A 17,514-nucleotide genomic window follows, 5' to 3' on the forward strand; every position below is an offset into this window, starting at 1 on the left:
TTGTCACCGTTACCTCTGTAAGCAACACAAGGTAGTGAATAACACCCCTGGTAGATGCACAGACACAGAAAATGGCATTTCAAAGGTTAAACCATCATGCAACCTCGAATGTTGCTGTCATCTTTCTGCTCCTGTAACAAAAACACATAAATTCATCCACCCTTGTGTCCTGTCTAGGTGGGGGTTAACCTTGAGTCGTGGTCAAGTCCTGTCAGCTTTTACCAGTCAGTCAGTTTGTTTTTTATTTCCATTCATTCATTCATTCATTCTTTCTTTGCTGATAGTGGAAACCATCGTCGCATTTAGTTTCCACTTTCAGCAAAATGACGTCATTTCAAAAGAAAAAGAAAAAGAAGAACTTCTAGATCGGATTACCTCGCTGAATCCTTTTTAGGCAGGGACGCTCATCTAATATTGTCCCAAATAAGTAGCTTTTTCCAGAGCCCATTTTAATGTGGAGAAAACTCACTTGTAACGGCTTTCTCGACAGGTCGTATAGCACTTTCAATTCCCGACGTGCAGATCTGCTTAAAGAAAAGAAATAGACAAACAAAATCAGTGCCTGTTCAAAAGATAAAAATGAAAAATAACCGAGGTTATCAAACCAAACTTTCAGTGCACTGTGAAAGTATCAAAATAAAAAGGCCTTGTTATAGTCATGACACAAGCTCCTCATCTCAGGAGGGTAAATCACCATTAGCATGGTTCATCATACCATCATACTAATTGGCAGGCTCAACTTCACAACAAAAGAAAAATCATCAGCTAGATTAACTCCAAACCAACCATCAGCTGCACAACACACACATAAGCCTAATGTCTTATTAGCTATGAGTTTAAACACCAGGTCTGTGCTCTTCACTCATTTAAACCACAGATCTATTTTATTCAATTTTTCCTTTTTCCCTTCATCATAAAACATGTGACATGCTGTCATGCACTTCACAAAAGAAGTTTGTTCTGACATATTCAGAGTTGTGTATCTAAATACAGGATTCACTCGCACATCAAAACAGGAAACTCAGTGTTTTAGAGTCTCCACTCAACACACAACAAACATCCCATTCACTCGTGCTAGAATTCAGTCACCTTTCATTAATCTAAAACCGATCAACTAATTTGCATATCAGCTATTAACCCACTAAGTTGACAGGACGACAGAAAAGCATGTTCAAAATAGTATCACAAAAGACAATTTCCCTCATACAGTAAATTACTTGCGCTGCATCAATCAAGCAGGAAGCTTCTCCCAATTTACTATATTAACAACTAAATTTATTGTCTGATCACTGGTTGGTCAAACCAGGATCTTTTTTCCCACAAAAGTTAAACTGTTGTCCTGCAACCTAGAGAGTCAATTTTTTGCATTGGATAAATTCAGTATTTGATAACGAGTGTCTGCTAAATTGACACTATTTTAACACTGATGAAAGATAACAAGCTAATTTTCATTGCATGGGTGTTTGTGTTATTAGGCAGGTCTAATGCATGTCTGTGGAGCTGCATATCCAGCAGAGCATGTTCTTAAAAGCTGCCTTTTCTACACACTTCTCTGCTATTATTTAATCATTTCTTAACTAATGTGCTATGAGTCTTCATGAGTCATTTTGTGTTTGGAATTGTTAGTAGGGTTAATTCATGTTCTGCTTGTTTGTGTGATTTTGTATGTTTCTATTTTCACAATGTTTCAGACTCCTTCACAATTTTCCAACTTAAGCAGTCAGTTTTCTTTTCCCCTAGGTTTACTAACCCAAATTTTGATTTCCCACATTAAATAACAGCATTCCTCTGTGTTCTCACCTAGTCTTCTCACTCTGTGTTCCTCTCCCACTTTCAACAGTCCAACAGCCGGCAGTTCTTCAGCTTTGTCCTGTGTCCCACTGTCTCTTCTTGGCATTTTACTCCACAGGTGGCAAATGTCAAACTCCAACAGTTCAGTTCTCCTCAAACGTTTTCTTCACATGCACAGTGAAGTTTCAGCTTGTTGTAGACACAGTGCCATTCATCTGATCAGTCAGGATGATGGGTTTGCTCTTTTTCTCTGATGCTGTTTGTCCACATTGCTGCTGCTTTGCTGGGACTCTTTGCTCAGGACTTGCTGCTGTCTTTATCTGCCATGTTATTGCTCTTTGGAGCTGCATTCTTCAGGGAGGAGTGAGCACTTGCTTGTGAGGTTGAGAGACACATGGCGCTTTAAATAAGTCAGCCAGAAACTTGGCCTGCATGTTTCCAATGATGTTAAACTATAACTTTCTTTCGACCGCTGCATGTGGAAAATTGATTCAGGTCTGCTTTTCACCTGAAAGTAACAAACTAAGACATGTTCATTATTATCATCGCTGCTTAATCAACACACATCTCTCTCTCTCTCTCTCTCTCTCTCTCTCTGTGTTTTTGTGAACAGTCCTTTCTTAAAAGCAGAAAATAAGATTGTAGTTGTTCTTGGCTGATCAACACAAAACCTTTTTCCTATAATTATTTTTCATCTACAATGTAAATTTTGTCTCTTTTTCACTCTTTTTTTTATATATATATATATATTTTTTAAATAGCTGGTGACCTGCAGAATCACCGCTCTCACAATCAAAGGCAATTACTTTTACACAGCGCACAAAAACACTGTGACGTCAGACACATTCACACTCACTTTTTCATCTGCGTAAATAAATCACATGGCTGATGATATGTGCCATGGTGATCCATAAATATGATCACCAGTTTATTTAACTATTTTTCAACCCAACAAAACAAATAAACAAAAACATGATGCTGATGTTATGAACACTCTACACACAAGTCAAGATGCAGGAAAACTGCTCACGGAAACGCTGCACACTCCAGTTATCACAGTTATCACAGTTCTGTTTGTGTGAATTATCTGCTTTCATTATTAATACCAGTTTATAGGTTGTTATCCTTTTTATTATTAGTTTGAATGCATTAAAATTAAGTTGTAATTTAGCTTTTTGTTTATTTTACTTTATTCCTCTTGCATTTATATCTATTCAGTCAGGTCTGTTTCCAACCCTTTTTTAAACTACTTCAAACTACTGTGATCTCTAATTTTTGCTGGGTGAGGGATTATTATGTTCTTCCTAGTCTGAACTGCTCTCTTTACCTGAGCTGCTATCCTATTCTGAGTTACTGTCTTCTTTGTTTCTTACAGTCACGTACAAAATGTCCCTCTTTTCCACACCTCCAGCATGTAGTGTTAAAGCCACTGTTTGGTGTGTGTGTGTAGCCTCTACCTCTTGCTCTTCCACTATGCATTCCTCTCTCTTTCTTTTGCATTAGTCCTGCTCCGGCTTGCTGTTTTTCTAGACATTTCTCATCAGGTGTTAATTTTTCTTGTTTATCACCCATTTTCAAAGATTTTGCTGGGCCGTCGCTGGCACGCTTGACTTCAGAGTGGTTTACTGATACGGCCTTCGACTTCACCCTAACGGTGAAGCGGTATCAGTTTTATGAGATGAAACTCAACCGTTCTCCTGTCACCAGCACGTGAGCCTCAGCAAAGAAAACAAAAATGGAAGTAGTTCAGCAGCATATTGTGCTGTAAAATCAACTTACTTCCAGACACATACACACACATAGACAGTTGCGCGCTAATTTGTCACGAGATAATTTCAGCTACCTCTAAAACTGGTCGAAACACAGTTCCTTTTGGCGAACTTAGACCTTTTTTACCACATTTCTTTAAACTTTTGCGGCCGTCTTATATACCAAAATAGTGTTTCTCACCCCTGACGTCCCACTGGTGATTCAGATCATTGGACTGAATCCCACCGCCGTGGACCAGATTATAACACCGGCCCAGACCCGAATTTAACGTCCTGGGGCTCTCTCCTCGTCCAAGAGGGCTGTGCACAGGCTTCGGTGCTGGCTCCCCACGGCGTCAGGAATCAGTGCTGGATCCTGGAACAGAGTCACAGATAACAATTCTGATATTTTCTGCTCCGGCTACGAAGGACCAAATAATGTTAGGGAAAATATTCTAAAACACTTCTTCAGTAAAGACTCAGAGAAGAGAAACACACAGAGTTCTTGCTAGCAAGGGCAGCTCCCTACTGAGAGACTCGCACTAAGAAACTGCCCCGGTCTTTATTTATACTTCAGTGTGTGTGTGTGTGTGTGTGTGTTACTGCTGATCAAAGGGTCAAACATCCTTGGTCAGGAAGAGGGTAGCCTCCCCCTCACCCTAGATGGTTCACCCTAGATAACACGGTGAGGAAGTCCTGCAGTTCATCTAAACAAAGAGCACTTAGACTAAAACAAACGTAACTACGTTAATCCTGCCATAAAACAATAAAACCAGGTACAAGCTCTCTCGTGCTCCCAGGACGTGGGGGTGCATTCCTGGGGTGCACCCCAAGCCTGCAGCCTGTTAGTGATAACACACAATTAATTATATGCCTCTAAGTATACATGGTTTAATATTTCCTAATACAAATAACTACATGCAGTATTCTACCATATGCAAACTTATATCACTAAAAGATTATACTGACTACTAAATACAATTTTCCATTGACAGTATGACAGTGTGAACGGCACAAAACCGATATTTTCAAATCGATCTGGGTCACTTTCATATGTGGTACTGAATCCGATACATATCTGATGTTTTAGAAAGCGACTGCTGTTTGAATGGTCTTGTCGCATTAAATCTGTCTTTTACGTCACTGACACAAGACAGACGCCAATTATCAGCGCCAGAGAAGCGCCCGAGAAAACATCGTGAACGCTTCCTGGCCATCCGGTGAAACTGCTGGGAAGACAATGTTGGAGAAACGTGAACATTTTATTTATACTGTATAATCTGCAGATTCTGACAGAAATCTGCAACTATCCTTTGAAGCACCGCTCCTCTCTAAAACAGCATTAAGGATAATTATTAGGCCATTTGTAAATAACAAAATAACTTTATAACTTAAAGCAAAATTGGGAAACGTAAAGTCCGAAACAAGTCTTTATATTAACGGCCATCAGTCAAACAATGCTGTTTGCTCTGGGTCTAAACAGAGCGCGTTGTGTGTGACGTCTTCTTTTGCACATGCGGGCCGCTTTGAGAGTTCACACTAGAGTGCGTTTGCTGTCACATTTTATTTGTAGTGTGAACAAGCAGACAAAAAAATCGGATTTGATCAAAAAATCGGAATTGAGCATTAAGACCTGCAGTGTGAACCGTGAGCCGTTTTGTTCACGACCGACACATCACTAGTGAAGAGGCCTCTCCATTTACATGAACAAATTGGAGCCTATTAGACAGATATGATTTTAACCACTGCAGCGCAGTACCCTTAATACCTATGGCATGTTCTCATCTCTTTAGTAAAATATTGTGGTCAACGGTATTGAATGCTGTACTCAGGACAAGCACCTAGATGCATCCACTGTCAGAGTTCATAAGAAGATCATTTGTAACCTTCACTAAAACTGTTTCTGTACAGTGATGAGCTCTAAAACCTGACTGCAATTTTTCAAATGAACCTTTCCTCTGTAGATGATCAGTTAGCTGTTTTACAACTTTTATCAAAAAATTGTTTCAAGATTTTTTAGATAAAAGGATGGGCTGAAATTGGCCTATAATTACCTCAGACAGCTGTGTCAAGTGATGGGTTTTTTAAGGGTTTAACTATTGCCAGCTTAAAGGCCTGTGCTACATAGCTGATTATTAGAGATAGGTTGATCATATTTAAGTTTGAAACATTAATTAATGGAAGGACTCCCTTGATGAGTCTTGTAGGAATGGAGTCTAAAAGACGCATTGATGGTTTGAAGAAAGTGATTACTGAAATTAACTCAGAAAGATCAATTGGAGAAAAACAGTCTAAATAAATTAGAGATGGACCGATCCGATATTACGTATCGGTATGGGTGGAATACTGATCTAAATTACTGGATCGGATATCGGAGAGAAATAAAAACTGTAATCCGATCCATTAAATATCACGAAAGCTCCTCACAAAACTTGCGACACGCCGTAACTCGCCTCATAACGTTAGCACGTTGGAGCAGTATGCGTCACGTGATAGAGCGGCTGTGGCGTGCAAGAACTGTCTGCGGTCTGGTTGAGTATTTGGAGCCTCGCTAACAACCCGGCATTTCATCTCTGACAAAGTTATCCCAGAGAAGTAAAGCAAGTGTGTAAGTCCATCTCTGAATGTTTGTAAAGCATTCCCGCTTTAAGCTTAACAACCGATATATTGAGCGACTGCCTCTCTCTCTCCCTCTCTCTCTCCTGTTGCTACTTCAATCGTGAAACTGATCAATGATCAGCTGATCGGCTTTTCTCTCTTGTTTGTTTTTGGCCCACTTCGCACCAGAAAGAGGAAACCAGCGGCTGAACAACAGCAGCACGTTTAACTTTGATAATCTGTTGTTAGAATTTATTTAATATTACTTTCTACACCAGGATCCTTTTCTACGCAGCTGATGGCTGGTAACTGTGCAGGGGCGGCTCTAGCAAAGTTTAGCCAGGGGGCACAAAGACGTACTTTTCTTTCTTATTCTCATTTAAAATGTCTAGCTTTTAATAAATAATTATCCGAATCTTACACCCAAAGTTTTAATCTGATGTAAAATGTATAGAAGTCCATTACTGTATATAGTAACAATTAAGTCTAATATACCCTAGTAAGCTATAGTACTTTTTCCTTTGGGAAGGTACGATCTGTGCAGTCTGCAATTCTGTTGAAGAAAGATGTTGAATCTATTTAATTATTCTTGAAAAATAATTTATTTCTGTGCATTTTTTTTCCACACTGCATCAAATTAAGATTGATTATGTCGATTAAGCATCATGAGGTGGAGCGTGAGGAATGGTTCCCTATTTTTTATTTTTTTTTATTTTTGTTGCTGGGAGTTGGAACCCTATTAGTTAGGTTGCTTACTCTTTAAAATACCAGAATAGGGAGGATGGTGTAGGTTTAAGTTTATTAGATTGATCAGTATTGCGAAACTGAACAATTTTTTTTGCATACAGGTATAACAGAATAGCTTTATTGTTGATGTTGTTTTTTAAACTTGAGTATGAACTTATACAAAATGCAGCAAGATATAAAAAAAACTGTTTTATTGATTAAAAACACTATCGGATTCATATCGGTATCAGCAGATATCCAAATTTATGATATCGGTATCGGACATAAAAAAGTGGTATCGTGCCATCTCTAAAATAAATATCAATGGTACTGAAATTACCATTGTACTGCCATATTTTAAGTCTACTCCCTTATCGCCCGGCCAAGATCGCCATTACATGGCTCCCACGCACTGGCAAACGAAAGCAAGGCCGACCAAAGATCACATGGCGTCGATCATTTATGGATGATCTGAGAACCGTCGACATTGCCTGGGACGAAGCGTAAGCCGCTCGTTAGCTGCCTGAATGGCGTAGGAGGACCTAAGTGCTAAATGCTAAAGGTTCTGAAAGTAGCAGTACATAATGTTATTGTCATGGTACTGGATCTTTGAGGTAGTGTTTCATTGTTTTCTATGTTTCCAGAGTGTTTATTGGAATATTCAATAAAGGTTAAAACCTAAGTATTAATCAGTATTAGTGTGAATAACTCTTACAGGTTACTCTAGCCCTTTAAAACTAACAGACCCCTGGGGCCTACTGTTCAGGCCACTAAACTGTATGCAATTATATTCCAAGTGCACCTATCTAGAGGGGATCTGCAGTAACAGGTATAGTGTAGCAGATTTCAAACGGTTGAATGCGTTGTGTCACACAGCAACAGCAGGCCTCTCCTCATCCCAGAGTCCATACAGCAATCCCCACTAAGATGGATCAGTTACAAAATATTCAAACAAATGTAACTTTTCCCAACATGGCTGAAAATACTATTCAATGTGCAGACTCAGATCATTATACTCATTATACACATAAAACAAAACCTGTACATTTACACATACCTAAAAGACAAAGTGGTTCAGCAAAATCAGTGTCACACAGCAACAGCAGGCCTCTCCTCATCCCTGTTTAGCACAAGTGAGGAACACATAAACGGATGGTGTAACAGATAAAAGGCAGTTCCAATTACTATTTTCCTCATTCAAAGTAATCAAAAACACTTTGGGGGCCTTTAGCCATAAGAACTAATACTTAGTAAAGAAAAATACACCAAATTTAAACGTATAATTTAGTACAGGCAGAGGAGCTACAGAAAGTGTGCCTTACCAGTGTGGAGTCCATGCAGCTCTGGCTGGGAACCCCCACACATGCAGCATGTTTACAAGTGGTGTCATACTGATTAATGCCCCACTTCAACAGTGACATGTGGAACCTTAGTTTTACAAAAATTAAATTTATACAACAAAAAATAAACTATATACAATACAGTTTTGAGAATGTTCACACTCAGTATATTATATCTTAGCTACAATAGTTTATAGGTACCAGGCCCAGCAGCAAGGCTGCTAAGGCTCATGTTCAAGATGGGCTTTACGTCTACCAACAACTGCTCACACTGCCAAACCAATTCACCGGACAATTATATCCACGTTCTTTGGTTCTGTCCACCAGTTCAGAAGTTTTGGCGCGCGATATGTGAAGACTTATCAAAGTGTCTGAAATGTAACATTCCAACTTCCCCCTCTGTCCCCTCCTGGCTGCCTCTGCCTCAATTTTATCCCACAACTTAGACATTCACATTACTCACACTCTCATTACACATACATATAGGATCTTGGGGGTGGGCACGCTACACGGATTCCAAAAGACCATCAGGGTGTACACCTCACCCCTGTTGCCCACCTCTCAATTTTAAATACACGTAGACATTGAGGGCTAGCAGGAGGGACTATGCGCTTACCTGCTGCTCTCTGGCAGGTAGCTCCATGCCCTCCTGGGTTTTAAATGCACCTTAGAACACACATGCATCAACACTACAATGAGCGGGTGGAGGGAGGTTTGGAGTCTTCTCTCACCCCCGTTCTCTGCGGCCTGCTGGAGCGGGGGGGCTAGAAGGTGGAGTCGGCCGTCCGACTGCGGTCTGGAGTGTGGGGCCTCCCTGCTGCTGCGGAGTCGGGGCAGTCTGCCTCTCCCCACCGCAGGGAAAAGGGTAACACCACCTGGGTCTGGGTGCAGTTCCCCCCTCCAGGGCCAAGGCTGGGATGGTCAATTTGGTAAAGTAAATCCGTTGGGCATCTTTCTTTGCCTTTAGACAATAATTCTGATGGCAAAAGAGCCAAACGGGACAGGCGCAAGAAAAAAAAAAAAAAGGCTGCTAAGGCCCCCAGCTTTTAGTAGTACAGGCAAGGTAGACACCTGGGAGAGAGAGGTAGTTAGAACTGGGCAAGTTCCCTCACCCATCAGCTCCATCTGAACTCTGAATTGCCTGCTGGAGATTACGAGAGATGTTTAAACAGAGAGCTAATATACACTTCCTGTATTGGGGTGCTTGTCCCCAAGACACAGGCCCTTTCTCAATTCTAAAGTACACGAGTACGTACTCGCCGAGAACGCACGGGAGTACGGACTCGCCGAGAACGCGAGCACGGACTCGCGATTTGTACAATTGGAACACCAGCGTACTAGATGATGTCACAGGTCAGGCTAACATCACCAGGCTGGATCGGCTGCTCCACTATCAATAAAGAATGAAATAAAATTACATATAAACGTTACTCTGTGTGTTTTCATTGAAAAAATAATACATGAAAAATATTTTCATTAACTACTTTACCTGCACTATAGCAAGATGTGCGGCTATATAAAGAGCCACCGGTGGGAAATAATCACGGGAATAGTTTGTGGTATCAGTGGTTGATCTGGTCAGTAAAAAGATAAGGAAAGGAAAAGAGAAAAAAGGAAAAATGGATCGGGTGGTTGTCGCAGTTGCTGCCGGCATTCTGTACCTTCAGGCTGAAACCGAAGCAGCGCAACTGAGAAGACGGATCCGGGAGAGAAGAGCCAGGACGAAGATGAGGGAGAGGAGACGTGCCTTGATGGCGTGCCTTCTTGACTCGGTACATTTTTTAAAAAAAAAATTAATAGCCTGGTTTTTCTATGCATGTACTCCCAAATCTAGAGAAAAGGTCACATTTGCTGTGTATAATATCATATGGTGGTAGATCAATACTAGATAAAGCTTATACAGTTTAACAAAGATATCACTGTGGAGTACTGAAACAAGCTCTCCAAAGACAAGTGAATTCTCAAGTAACTTAACAACATAAATAGGACATTTGTATGTCATGCAAATGGTCAGAAATACACACTTAAGAAAGCCATCGAAGTTCATATTGTGTTTTAATCACAAATTTAAGTAAACATGACATAACGTATACTAAAAATAACAATAAATATTTCAGTAACTGTTCAATAAATATATAAAAAACCTGAATCATATCTGTTTAAATACTGTAAGTATCTTTTGTTCTTTTTTAAAACAGGGGAAAAGCCCAGCAAAAAATATATACACAAAGTAATAACAGTATCCCCATCCTTTCAATCTTCTTTACTGGAGCTGACCTAAAACCAGCCTTCAGACTGTCAAGAGCAAGCATTAACATGCTGTTTCAAATGCTCCCCCGGGAAAAACAACACGGATGGAACCACGAAATTGAGGTGCTCGTGACCATTTACTGGCTGGCCTGTGGAGCCTCATACCAAGTGACAACAGACATCTTTAGCATGCCGGTGGCAACAGTGTGCAGGATTGTCCACAATGTCATAGAGGAAATGATGAAAATTCTGCATCGCGTCATTCATTTCCCAAAGGCAGAAGAAATGGAAGAGGTTGGGGCAGGCTTTGCACGCCTTGCTGGCAATGAGGCATTCCGTTGCACAGCTGGTGCAATTGATGGATGCCACATCTGCATTCTTCCACCTGGGGAACCACATAAGACAGGGCTCTAGACTAACTTTTTGCCATGGGCGTACCGGTACGCCTAACTTTAAAAAGTTAGGCGTACTGGCACAAAAGTTAGGCGCACACAAATTTTATAATAATTTATATAATATAATGTGTTTTTCTGGATACACTGTACTTTTTCAGCATTCAAAGATTGATGACACCGTGTCAGAGCACTGGCTATGAATTTCAGAAGGATCAGGCATTAACTTAACAGAAAAGTTAGCAATAGTTCTTTTCCTATTACAGCTACATCCACTTCTGTCATGCCTAGGCTGCTCACTAGGGCTGGGTATCATCACTGATTTCTATAATCCATTCGATTCCGGTTTTCAAAGTCCCGATTCGATTCAACTTAGCCTCAGACAGTCAGAAATATTATAATTCTGATCATTTATCAGTACTGACTTCATCAGAATTGTGAACATCACAGCAGATGCCTTTGTGTGAAAGTAACTGAGAATAAAACACAGAAAAACATGAAGGAGATTTTCCTGGTCTGGCTTTTTATAGTAGATAACCTTAAAAATATTCTACAATGTTCTGCATATAAAGTTAAAATTTCTTCAGTATTGAACAACAGAAAAAACAGGCTTTCTTGTCCGAGGTCATTTAAGTGAAAAAAAGAAAAGAAAAAGACAGCAGCCACAGCGCTGTAAACAACGGTAGACTGGTGGGTAATAAGCGAATTAATAATACAGAAAACAGAGATTGGAGACGGGAAACTGTTCTTGAAGTACAGAGAGAGATAGAGAGAGAGCTAGCTGTGCATGAAGTGTGATTTTAATAGTCGTGGAAGCAAAACAGCAAAATTCATGACGACATTGATCAAATGTGAAGCGCAGTTTGCTGCTTCTTTTGCTGCTGGCTCGGTGGATTTTGGTTGGAGAGAGACAAAACCTGCAGCTCAGAATCAGCGCAAAAAGACGTAATCACAGCGCGTACCGGACGCAACAGAATCGCTAAGCTCCGACAGCGTGTCCGTCTACGGGCCGTCGGGTGAGAAAGCCGAGAAAGACAAAGTTGGTTCTGATGCGTCGGTCCGCTCTGTGTTTACGTCTTTGTGGGGAATCCGTGTACCTGCTCTCATTTGCTGTTTGGTTGTTGTTGAAATGGTTTTGTGAGCTTTAATCGGAGAATCTGGCGTTTCTGGCAAAACACAGTTATATTTAAAAGTCGATTCAGGATTTAATGAATTGATATCGCTTTATTCAAGCTACTCACCTCCCACGTCCACCTGGACTTTCAACTGGACCATGGCCAATCAGAGAGGTCCCGCCCCTTACTATCTCTGATTGGTTTAGTCCACGATAGGGGCAAAATGTGTGTCTACTGTTGACCACAGGGAAGGTTGCAGATTTTTTTTTTTTTTTTTTTTTGCTACCCGAACATTTGGTCGCACAGGTGCAACCAAATGTTTTTTTTTAGTCGCACCACTAAAAAATTTGGTCGCATTTGCGACCAAATTGGTCGCACTCTAGAGCCCTGTAAGAGGTCATACATCAATAGGAAACTGTTTCCCTCTATCGTGATGCAGGGCATCTGTGACTCCAGAAGTGCGTTCCTAGATGTGTACATTGGTAATTGCGGATCTGTGCATGATGCACTAGTATTACGAAGATCCCCAATGTACAAACAGGCCCTGTATCCACCAGCAGGCTACTTCCTCTTGGGAGATGGAGGATACCCTTGCCTTAAGCACCCAGTGGCAATAATGACCCCATATCGCCAGCCTGTGTCAAGTAAGAAAATAATTCCCCTTTTCTTTACACCTACAAACACGTGTAGTGCTACATCTGTTACTGTGAAGCATGCAGAGCTTTAAGAAAAGAAATGCAATATTATAATTCTACCTATTACACTAATTGAAAGTTTACTAAGCACTGAATAAAAGTGTGTACTGTCTTTCTTTTAAAGCTCAAGTTGAAGAAAGGTTCAATCGGCACCACACCAAGGCCAGAAACATCATAGAGCGTACCTTTGGCATCCTCAAAACACGCTGGCGCTCCATTTTCTTGCGAGCCCTTGAGATCCGGCCTCTGTTTGCTCCCAAAGTTGCGGGAGCTTGCTGCATCCTCCACAACATCTGTGTGGCAACAGATGACGTCTGCCAAGAAGAAGGAGATGAGGAGGAGGCGGCACAAGCAGGACCAGAAGCCGAAACAGATTGCACGGGCGTGGACAGGGAGTTTTCTGGAGCTTGTATCCGAGCCAGGCTTGCTGCACGACTGTTTGCTCCTGAACAGCTGCCTGCATGTCTGTTTGAACATGACTACATCTAGGTAAAGGTTTCATTTGTAAGATGTAGTCATGCTCACACAAGATATGTAGGCAGCTAAGGCCAAAAGAAAAAGCCTGTTTTAAACTGTTGGTTAAAAAAAAAAGTAAATTCAAATCATTTTTTTTTCCAAATTAGTGTTAGTTAGTTAAGTTAATTAGTTAAAATACATCTTTATTTGTTCAGCTTGTAAATAGTGTACATTAGTGTTCGTTTTTGTATATTTGCTTGTGCGCTCACGGTTGTATAGGTTGAATTCAATGTTAAAGGTTATTGTAACTGTTACACTTGTTGAAATGATGTTTTACTTTGACTAAAGAAATTCTCTGTTGCACATGCAGCAGAAACCTCACTTCATTATTGAGATTTAAATTGCTTTATTTAAAATTTTTCGACAAGTTTTTCAAACAGTGATAGATATCGGTCTGCCCTTTCAGTAGCTGCCCTCTCCCTCTCTTCCTCCCTAGTCAGCGCCTGTCTCTCTCTCTCTTCCTCTCTTTCCACCTGGTCTTTTAGAAACTGAAGTACAGCCTGGCTGTCCCTGGGCCTCTTCCTCTGGCTCTTCCTCGACACTTCGGTAGAAGGGGACGAGGCTGGAGTGTGTACAGCAGGTTTGGGCAACTCCAGGCCTCAAAGGCCGGTGTCCTGAAGGTTTTAGATATCACCCTGGGTCAACAAACCTGAATCAAATGATTAGTTCATTACCAGGCCTCTGGAGAACGAAGCATAGCCTAGAACAGGGGCACTAGTCAACTTTTCCTTAAGTAATTCAAAAGCTTGTAAGCACTGTGACATCCAGGCTGAAGCAAAAAGCTGTTTAGCCCTGCCATGACTGGTCTTCTTAACGCAGACATTCACTACATCATGGAGTGGCCCTGCAGTTTGGAAAAAGCCCTCAATAAATCTCTTATACTAACTGCAAAATTCCAAAAAACTTAGCTCTATCACAGTACTGCGGTTGGGCCATTTTGCCACAGCGCTTATCTTGTCAGGATCAGTGCTTATCCCCTGAGCCAACACTTCATGACCGAGAAACTTGAACTTGAGCCAGAGGAAATGGCATTTTTCAACCTTTACCTTGAGAAGAGACTCTCACAAGGTGATCCTGGAATATTGTTGAAAACACGAATAGATCATCCAAGTAGATCAACACAATCTGAAAGACCAAATCACTCATTGTGGCCTGCCTCAGACATTGAAACATCATGGGGTCATTACATGACCTTGACTTTGAGGTCAAGGTCACTGAGATTCAAACTTATCTGAGATTTTAGTAGATGCACCTATGGTACGAATTATTGCATTTACAAACTTGAGTGTCCCCATCAGCCTTCCACACACAAACAAAGAGCATTAAAAGCTCTTAGTGGCTTCAATTCAAATTTTGCTTGTTTAAAAAAACTCAGACACAATTTAGTTTAACCTTCCTGCCTTCTTGGGACCTTTTTGTGCCACTGCTATGTGTTAAATGGCTGCCATTTCCACTGTGTTCAGTGGAATATAACCAAACTTGCCACAGGATAGTTTTTACCTGTCAATGTTAATATTCCAGTGTGAATTCCTTAAATCAGCCTAAAATGGCTGAGCAGCAGAAATCCCCACACCCATCACCCTGGGGACCATTTTCTGCCCATTGACTTCCATTATAAACGCTATTTTTCAACCCCAAATTATCATCATATGATTTTATTTTTTCTTCTTTTCTTGGATGTCAATGAAGACTCAAGGCCTTGAAGTTTTAATTTTTAAATTGCAAAAAAAATGCAAAAAAAATAATGGCAGGTCAAAATGTATGTTGGTGCCAATCTTTGGTCCATCTAAAGGCCTACTTATAATGACAATCACATATTACTTCAACTGGTTTTTTGTGGAAATATTTAGTTTCGTTTTTTGGTTTTTGGGGCTTATAACACAGGGCGCTCATGTAATAACACTGGGATTTGAAGGGTTAAAACAACGAAAATATAATTAAAACTTTACATGAATATTTCAGGGAGAAGTAGTTTTACAAGGTTGGCTAATTTAAAGTGGAATAAAATATGGATATATGGTCTTTTTATGGCGTGGCTGAGAATGGTCCCTAGGGTGATGGGTGTGAGTTTATTAAAGGATGGCAGGAGGGTTAAGACACTTAAAACTTTTTACTTCTTCCAGTGCTGTTTTAAGCATTTTTCATTAATGATTCAGTGCTCTTAAACAGTTACGCCATCATATTGATGATATAAACTCTGATAGAAAGAGGCACACCTACCTGAATTTCCAACTGTCACACAGTGATAGAGGTAATATATAAGCGGCACATCTTTCACAGTATAACCCACTTGTGCAATGCTCTGTCTTCGCGGGTGAATTTAGTTTTTTTACACAGCAACAATCAAGTAACTCATTATGCTTTATTCTATTCTACTGTTATTATGTTTAGGGAAACAAATATTTGCAATGGGAACAGAAGATAAAACCACTACCATGTTTAATAACACATTTGTTCGCCCTGCAAAATTTTATCTCAGTGGGTTTTCCAACATCCCTCATATTAGGTATTTCTATGCCTTCCTGTGTTTTGTCTACATCATGACTGTTTTGGGTAATGGTTTTCTTCTCTCACTTATTTCACTGGTGAAGACTCTTCATACTCCTAAATACATGATTGTGTTCAACATGGCTTTGACAGATTTGTGTGGGAGCACAGCTCTCATCCCAAAAGTCTTAGATACGTTTCTGTTTGACAGGAGATACATCCTCTATGACGCCTGTTTAAGTTATATGTTCTTTGTTATTTTCTTTGCAAGTGTGCAGTCATGGACACTTGTCACTATGGCATATGACAGACTTATAGCCATTTGTTTCCCTTTAAGGTATCATAGTATTGTGACTGAACAATCAATTACTGCAATTCTGCTGTTTGTATGGATTTTTTTAGTGAGTGTAATAGCAACCATGGTTGGGCTTGTTAATCGTCTCTCATTCTGTAGATCTTTGGTGGTTAACAGCTTTTTCTGTGATCACGGACCAGTTTATCGTCTGGCTTGTAATGATACATCTTTAAATTACAACATGGCATCTGCACTTGTTGCTATACTTATCATCATTCCTCTTATATTCACAATAGCCACATATGTCTGTATTTTCATAGCATTGAGCAGGACTACGTCAAGAGAGGAGCGACTCAGAGCATTAAAAACTTGTACTTCTCACCTGATCCTTGTGGTCATTTTCTTCTTGCCAATTGGAATCACTAACATAGCTGCAATGACCTCCTACATTGATCCTAATGCCAGAATGATAAATTCCACATTGACACACACAATACCAGCTTTGCTCGATCCGATTGTATATGCTTTGAAGACAGAAGAAGTGATGAATGCAGTTAAGAAGCTTTGCAAAAGAACTTATCTCAATCGCATGAAAGCAAAAACAAGACCTTGTAATCACTGCTGTATTAAATCGTAGAGGAGTGTTATAGAATAACATATTGAAATTAGCTTACTCATTTGTAATACAGTGCAATAGCCATAAATTATACCAGTAAAGCCAAGTGTTTCATAATATGTTGTGGACTGTTGTTAAGAGTGTTGAGAAGTAGAATTTAAATATGAAATTATGCATGACACAAATTGCAGTTCTGACTGAACTGTCTTTTGGTTTGAGAAAAAGCATCAAATTTTTCTTTTTCTCAAAAATTTCTGATGGGGAAATTTTCTCTGAATTTCTCCATCAGATTATCTGCTTATGTTTTTATTATTATTGTAAATTGAAATGCAAAGCAAATGAAAGAAAAAAATATTTTCTATATTTACTTTAAGTGAAGTATTGATTCCAGTGTCTGTAAAATAAAAATGTTAAGTAAGTTTACAACCATAATTATAATAATTAAATTGAAAATGTTTTCATCTAAATAAAAATGTTTGGAACAATTGCTCTATCGGCAAAGGTGCAACAGTTTTTAATCATGATTATGTGAGGGGGCACTTATATTGCATCACTGTATTAATTTACCTTTTAAAGGGCTGAGTCAAGGGATAGAGATGAAAGATTTTTATGTAGTGGAAAGAAGATACAAGTCAACCATCTCAACACTGAAAGGAAGTAATAAGTGTATAATCAGAGGTGGGTCGAGTATCCAAAATTGTACTCAAGTAAGAGTAGCATTACTTTAAAATATTATTACTCAAGTAAAGGTGAAAAGTAGTCGTCAAAAAAGTTACTCAAGTAAGAGTAAAAAAGTACTTGGCGAAAAGACTAACCAAGTAGCGAGTAACTGTTTGAAAAGTCTGATTTATTTTTTAAATAAATGTTATCAGACAAACAAAAATAAATAAATATACAAATTTTACCATTTTCAAAAGGAATATATGTAAAAACATCAACAAAATA

The 17,514-nt window shown here is 39.7% G+C and overlaps 2 protein-coding genes across 3 annotated transcripts in view; one reads left to right on the forward strand and one right to left on the reverse strand.

Moving 5' to 3' along the window:
• LOC308387452 (uncharacterized protein) overlaps positions 1-7,987 on the reverse strand; it is a 67,174-nt gene extending 59,187 nt beyond the window's left edge. Inside the window, exon 1 of one of the 2 annotated variants that reach the window (XM_080867505.1) lies at positions 7,921-7,987. The gene's annotated coding sequence lies outside the window, so the exon portion shown is untranslated. The remainder of the gene's footprint in view (positions 1-7,920) is intronic. The other variant, XM_080867504.1, reaches the window with a different exon arrangement.
• A 7,592-nt stretch (positions 7,988-15,579) lies between these two features.
• Positions 15,580-16,590, forward strand: LOC308387144 (olfactory receptor 8G17-like; the record flags this gene model as incomplete). The annotated part of the gene is made up of 1 exon (XM_080867040.1): positions 15,580-16,590. One exon carries the CDS (start codon positions 15,580-15,582, stop codon positions 16,588-16,590), a length of 1,011 nt encoding a protein of 336 aa, XP_080723166.1.
• Between the last annotated feature and the right edge of the window lie 924 nt (positions 16,591-17,514).

This window comes from Rhamphochromis sp. 'chilingali' (assembly GCF_963969265.1).
Source record: "Rhamphochromis sp. 'chilingali' genome assembly, chromosome: 19".
Lineage (NCBI taxonomy): Eukaryota > Metazoa > Chordata > Actinopteri > Cichliformes > Cichlidae > Rhamphochromis > Rhamphochromis sp. 'chilingali'.